The sequence below is a fragment of the Gavialis gangeticus genome, unplaced genomic scaffold (genome assembly GCF_001723915.1).
Source record: "Gavialis gangeticus isolate Ggan-Ray unplaced genomic scaffold, GavGan_comp1, whole genome shotgun sequence".
Lineage (NCBI taxonomy): Eukaryota > Metazoa > Chordata > Crocodylia > Gavialidae > Gavialis > Gavialis gangeticus.
This window is the reverse complement of record NW_017729017.1, coordinates 6,548,297-6,554,447: the sequence shown is the minus strand read 5'-3', so window position 1 is coordinate 6,554,447 and position 6,151 is coordinate 6,548,297. Positions and strand designations below refer to the sequence as shown.

The 6,151-nt window shown below is 47.9% G+C and overlaps 1 protein-coding gene across 1 annotated transcript in view; it reads right to left on the bottom strand.

Moving 5' to 3' along the window:
• PIGU (phosphatidylinositol glycan anchor biosynthesis class U) overlaps positions 1-1,996 on the bottom strand; it is a 32,934-nt gene extending 30,938 nt beyond the window's left edge. The window contains exon 1 of the mRNA XM_019513076.1: positions 1,815-1,996. Coding sequence (XP_019368621.1) covers positions 1,815-1,944 — 130 coding nt within the window. The 5' untranslated portion in view covers positions 1,945-1,996. The remainder of the gene's footprint in view (positions 1-1,814) is intronic.
• Between the last annotated feature and the right edge of the window lie 4,155 nt (positions 1,997-6,151).

The window sequence follows — 6,151 nt, the reverse complement described above, 5'->3', positions numbered from 1 at the left end:
CCCCCCCCCCCAATGAGCCATGGCTCCATCCAATGCCCCAGCACCACTCCCTCCCTCACTGTGGTGGGGGTTGAGCTGCCTCCCCATGCCCCTTCCTCCCCTTCCCTTCCCTTCCACCACAACAGACTTACCAGCTGGACGCAGCTCTTCAAGCTGTAAGGCTGTGTATCGGAAATAGGATCAGTATCGGCGGATGTGCCTCCTTAAAAAACAATATCGGGTATTGGTATCGGCCCCCAAAATCTCTATCGGTGCACCCCTGTAAATAATTATGATTTTATTATGCGTCTAAATTTTAAGGCAAAGCTGAAAAACTTCCCATATTATAAAAATTGCATATCTCCTATTATAACTTCTTTTAGTTATCTATAACCTTGCTAAACTTTAACCATTTTTTACACGAAAACTTTTCCTATTACATGTTGAGCTCCAGCTAAAAGATATATTTTTTAAATTCCAGCTAAGATGCTTCAGCCATCTGAGAAGATAGCTAGTCAGATGAAGATGTTTTGCACACGGTTAAAGATTGCAGGTGACCTTTCCTTTAGCAAGCTGCAAGTCTCCCATGCTTCGGAGCCAGAACTCAAACGTTGGCAGGGCTTTGTGTTAGAGAGATGCCTCTGCCATCCCTGTAATAATCTGCGGTAACATCGGAGTGACGCTGTTGCCAAAATGGTCCTGGAAATATGCAAAGGGCAAGGATTTTTGTAAGTAATATCTTTTATTGGATTAACTGCATAACTGGGAAAGATTTAGACAAGACTTTAGGAGTAAGGCCTGAGTTCAGACCTCAGAAAGCTTATACCTGAAATCTACTCTAAATCTCTCCCAACCATGTATTTGATTCAATAAAAGATACTGTATTACCCACAAGAATCCTCCCGTTGCCCAAATTTATCCATGTTCTAAAAAACTGCAGTTCACTTGTGCTCTGTAGAGACTTGTTAGAGCTCCAGAAAAATTTACAAGTAAGGGGTGCAGTGAGCTTGCTCCAGCATACAGCTGGGCAGGACTTTCCCTGCAACTGCATCTCTGGGCTGCTGGATCCAGGCAAATGAAGAGGGGAAGATATTATAGAGACATGCAGACATCCCAGCAGTAGGGAAGCTGGGCATGGGAAATAGTTTGAGAGACCGGGAAGAAAAGTTGAGATACACACGGCAGAAAAAAGCAGACAAGGATCTATACAGGACAAGGGCTGAGAGTAAGATTGGGTAAGAAACGTAGGAAAAGGACCTGGGACTGGGATGAAGTAGGGGCAAACAATAGGGGAGTAGAGAGCATGCAGGGACAATGCAGACAAGGAGCCAGGCCTGTTCAACACACAGGGTTAAGGTGGACTTGACGCCCACAGAGCAAGGCTTAGCCTCCCCTGCCCTTACTGGTCACACAGGCCCCCTCCCCTTGGGTCCAGCCTCGTGTGCTCTGTGTTGTGGGGGGTCAGCACCCCATGCCAAGCAAGCCTGTGGCACCACGGGCTCATCTAGCCCCGGGTTTGCATTGCAAGCAGCACAGCACGGAGGCAAGAGGCTGAAGGAAGAGGGAGCCCGGTCTCACTTGAGGCGGCTACAGGCCGGTCTAGAAAGGGGAGCCCGTCTCCGTTTCAGGAGACGCCTTGCGGCGCCGGCCAGGCTGTCACCGCGCTCCGCAGGGGCCGCAGCAGCGCCGCCAACATCTTCCAGGGCTCCGGGCCGCGCACGTGGCCGGGCGCGGCCCCGCGGGTCAGAGCTCAGGGCGCGGCTCCCGGCGGAGCTCGCGCAGGGCCCGAGCAGTCGGGCTGTTCCCCGCGCCCGTGCAGGCCCCGCCGGCCTCACCTCTCTTCCAGGCGCTTAACGGGGACGACACCTCGACCCGGTCGGAGATGAAGGCGGCCAGGCTGGAGCGATAGAGCACGGCCCGCACCGTCACCGCCACCAGCAACCCCAGCACCAAGGGAGCCGCCATATCCGGGCGGGCTGGGAGCCTGGCTCCTACGGACCAGCCCGGAGGGGGGAAACTACCGTTCCCGGCGCCCCGCGCGGCGCGCTCTTCTGCTTCCCGCACTACCGCGGCCTACCGGGCGGGCTTCGGGACAAACTTAATCAGGAGGCAAAGCTGGTTGCTGGAGGTCAAGCTTGAATTTGCTCTTCTCGTGCCGTAATGCAGTGGTCTCCGAAGTGGGATACACGCACCCCAGGGGGTGCGCAATAGGATCCATTGGGGTGCGGGAAGAAAATATTAGAATTTCTATTTCTATAAATATACGTATATTGGGGGGGTGTTCTCAAAAATTTTTTACTGATAGGGGTGCGCGATCAAAAAAGTTTGGAGACCACTGCCCTAATGCACCCCCGTGACAGGGACAGGCTGTACATGAGGGAACAGGCGTCCTTCATGCTGCGGTTGCCAAGCGCTACAGCAGCCCCCGCCTGTCTCTCCCCTACACTACTCATTGCCCTCAAGCACACCAGGGCTTTGGAGACTGCACCCGTCTGCTGCTAATGTGAATCGAGTCTTTTAGGGACCAGGTAACTAACCTGTCACCTCCCTCTCCAAGCCCACTTGCCCATCAGGCTCCACGGGCAATTGCTGTCTGCAGAGGACCTGCGCTGCCATAGATCAGGCAGCTCTCCAGGGATACAAGGAAGGGGGGAAATTAGATCAATGAGAGAGGAGCAGCTGGTTACTTGGAACACAAGTGCTGGCTTGCCTGTGCCCTCACTGGCCTGGGCGTGAGGGCCTCCTTCAGCAGGGACCTAGTCTCATCTTGAGCCAAGGAAAGTTGCCTTTGTGATCAAGGTCTGCTAGGGATCAACTGGAATCTCATCCCAGGCCTTTACTTGCACTTTTATTTGAAGACGTGGCCCTGAGGCTTATGAGTCCCATGAGCTACTGTCCATGGCAAAGTGATTCAGTTTCCAATGTAGTTTCCCCTTCTGCTAGGACAGATGCTGCTGAGCACAGCCTATTGTATTTTAGGAACATCTCACATGGAGAAAAAGTTTGGTCTCATTTTGCAAATCCATTTTCTGTACAGGACCCACCCAATCCCCAACCCTCCCTAACCACAGACGTTATCACATTGTTATTAAGCACCCTAACTGTTGCATTGCTAAATGCTGAGCAAATTCCAGACCAAAAGTAAGTAGTACAGTGATTGCAGGTGAAAAACCCCAGAAAGCAAAGGGAATGGTCCATTCCAAAACAAGGAGCTCCCAGAAAGAAAATTAATTTGTATGGTAAAAACCCTGCATTTCAGTCCTGCATTGTCAGCCTGTATGATAAACATAGGCTGGAAGAGCTTGGTGTATTACTGCTGCTTCAACAACAGATGGCATAATGTCCTAATTCTGCCAAGCTTCCAACTAAAAAGCCACTGTAATCAATTTAATTCCCATCCTCTTCACACTGAAAAACAGTGCATGGTTTTGGAGTTCTTAGAGATTTCCTTTGCTGGATTAAATGTTGAAGCCTTTTCAAGGTTGAAACCAATGATTCCAAGGAGTACAATTATCGTTCAAGTCCCTTTAAGACTCAGGTGTTATTACATCCATCAAAGGTCTATCTGAGACCTAGGATCATAATTGTAGTCTTTGCCCTGTCTTCATACGTTTGATTATTTTGTTAGTTTAGAAGGTTGTAACTAGCAAGTGGAAAATGACCTGTGATATGTTTCCTTCACTGTGTATTAAGGAAAGCTCTTTGGATTATTTTTTCTGTCCTTTTGTTAAAACAGAGCAGCTGTTTAGGCTAGAAAAGCGAAGAGTGAGAGGGGGATTAGATATTCTATTAAAAAGCAAAAGGCAACATAAAAACAAACCAGACCAGACCATTCCTTTTGTTTGGATATTAGAAAACAGGGAGTGGGTGGTGGCAGGTAATCACTAAAGAATATACTTATTTTCATAGCATGCAATCATCCTGTAGAATTCACTCCAAATACACTTGAAAAAGGTTGGGCTACTCCCCGACCACAATATTGGCACTGATCCAAGGGCTGTGCAATCTTAGAGTTATATCATAGACGTGTGGCCACTTTGAGGGAATGGAGAGAGAAGTGCAGCATATCTGTGCCCCTACATTTGCTGAGACAGCCATAATGCTGCCCGGGCACATTCATTAGAGGCAACATCCTACAAAAAGGCAACAGCCTGTGCTCTGGTTGGGTGTTTCAGGCTTGTGGAGTGTGGAAGGGGCTAGAGTGGATATTCTCCTGAATCAACCTTTTTTGAAGAGAATTCTGTTCCATGGTTACCTGTAATCGCAGGTGGGTGGATTTGATAACCTCCAAAGTCCCTTCCACTTGTATTTCCCTTCAACCACTGCCCCTCTTGTTGCATGAGTAGGGACCTACCAAATACATATATGATTTCATGGAAATCATGTAATTGGCAGTCTCCCATGAAATAGCCAGTTCCCTATGAAAAAGTGTGGGGAAACAGCTATGTTCAAAGAGCTGGCAGGAAGCTGTCTCCCAGAAGAGTGGGGTGGAGAGGGAGAAGGGAGCAAAGGGAAGAAAAAAGGCAGACTGCCCATCTCCTGAAAGGGGGAGGGGGGGAGTTCCCATCTCTCTGTCTCCAGGAGGGGAGTAGGGGAAAGCCCCCCAAAAGTCTCCTTCTTAAACTGTTTTCTTAGTAATTATTGCCCTATGTCCTGTGAAGAGGGTGATAATTACTGAAAGCTAGGGCTTTCAATCAATGCCTGTTGGGGTGGGGACTTGCAGTGGCCCTCAGCCAATGTGGTGGCAGCGGCACATTTTGCTCCACCTTCAAAATGGCAGCCCGGGCCATGATGTGGCCGTGAAATTGGGGCCCTCATCTGTGTTGCAGTCATGTAATCAGTTGCTGGGGCCTGTGAATTTGGTAGGTCCCTATGCATGAGCTTCCCTGCCTTTGTGCTGGAGGGGCAGCCATATTCCATCTGCTTCCTGCACTCAGAGTGCAAAAAGCTCTTTTGGCACTTTGAGAAGTCTAGGTACAATATAGCCCTCAAATAGGAGGATCATTTTTTTTCTTTAGGGGGAACACTGTTCACTCAGATGGGACCTTGTGGCTTGGTGCATCATGATGATGGTGGTAGCAGTGGTGTGGAGTTTGCTTCATCCTTAAACACAGGCATTGCATGGCTGCTCCTGGAAGAAGCATACTGGAGTAAGATTGGCCCCTGGGCTGATCAGGACTGACGCATCCTATGAGTCGTCAGATTTGATTTATTCTAGCTGATTTATTCAAATGGACCTCTGTAAATAGCAAGGTGAAAATGCTGACTATTTTTCTTTGCAGCACTGCACCTTGCTTGCATCTGTTAACAATGCTCCCCTGGTTTTTCTGATTAGAGCTACATTTGTGCTTTTTGAATGCTCATTGCTAACTAAATGGCACAGTTCTGAGCCAGAACTTGGAGAAAAGCTGCCTAAGAACCTTGTTGAGTAGCTGAAATACAGCAACATGATTAAAACTGCCACATTGAACATGCTGATTTTGAGAGTCTCAGCTGTGCCATATGCACTTCAGCAGAAGCAGCAGCTGACTGCTCACGGAGAAAAGTAAGCCTCTAGAGCATTCAAATAACTGGGAAAAGTGACCATGAGTCATGTAGAATCCTGCTACTGCAATAGGTTTTGCTTAATTGGAGCACAAAAACCAACTGAAATGAAAGGTCAAAATAATAATTAATGACAAATGCAGAAATTATGTCTGGAGCATGGGTTGCAGTGCAAGATCCAAGGGCTAACAAAGAATGGCTCTCAAGCTAAATTCCAACTTTAAGTCTCTGATACATCAGATATATGAGACAATGTCAGACACAAACAGTACCAGATCCTGAGCCATAACACCAACAATTGTGGTCATTAAAGACACAGTTTGGGTATACCTCCTTATCATGCTGCCTCTGCACACTACAGAGATGTTTTTCTAAGAAATGCTTTGTTGAAAGCAAGTTATTAGGCTCTGTATGGGAATATAAGGATGAAATCGTATTTTGTACAGGAGGTCAAATCAGCTGATTGAAAGGTCCCTTCTAGTTACAGGTTTCCCTTGCTTTATGCTGTACATGCGTTCCTGGAAAACAGTGTATAACTCGAATTCACATAAAGGGAACCCACTTTACAAATGTAACAAACAGGGATATGTTCCAAGACCTCGACTGTACAAACCCTCAGACCCATTTC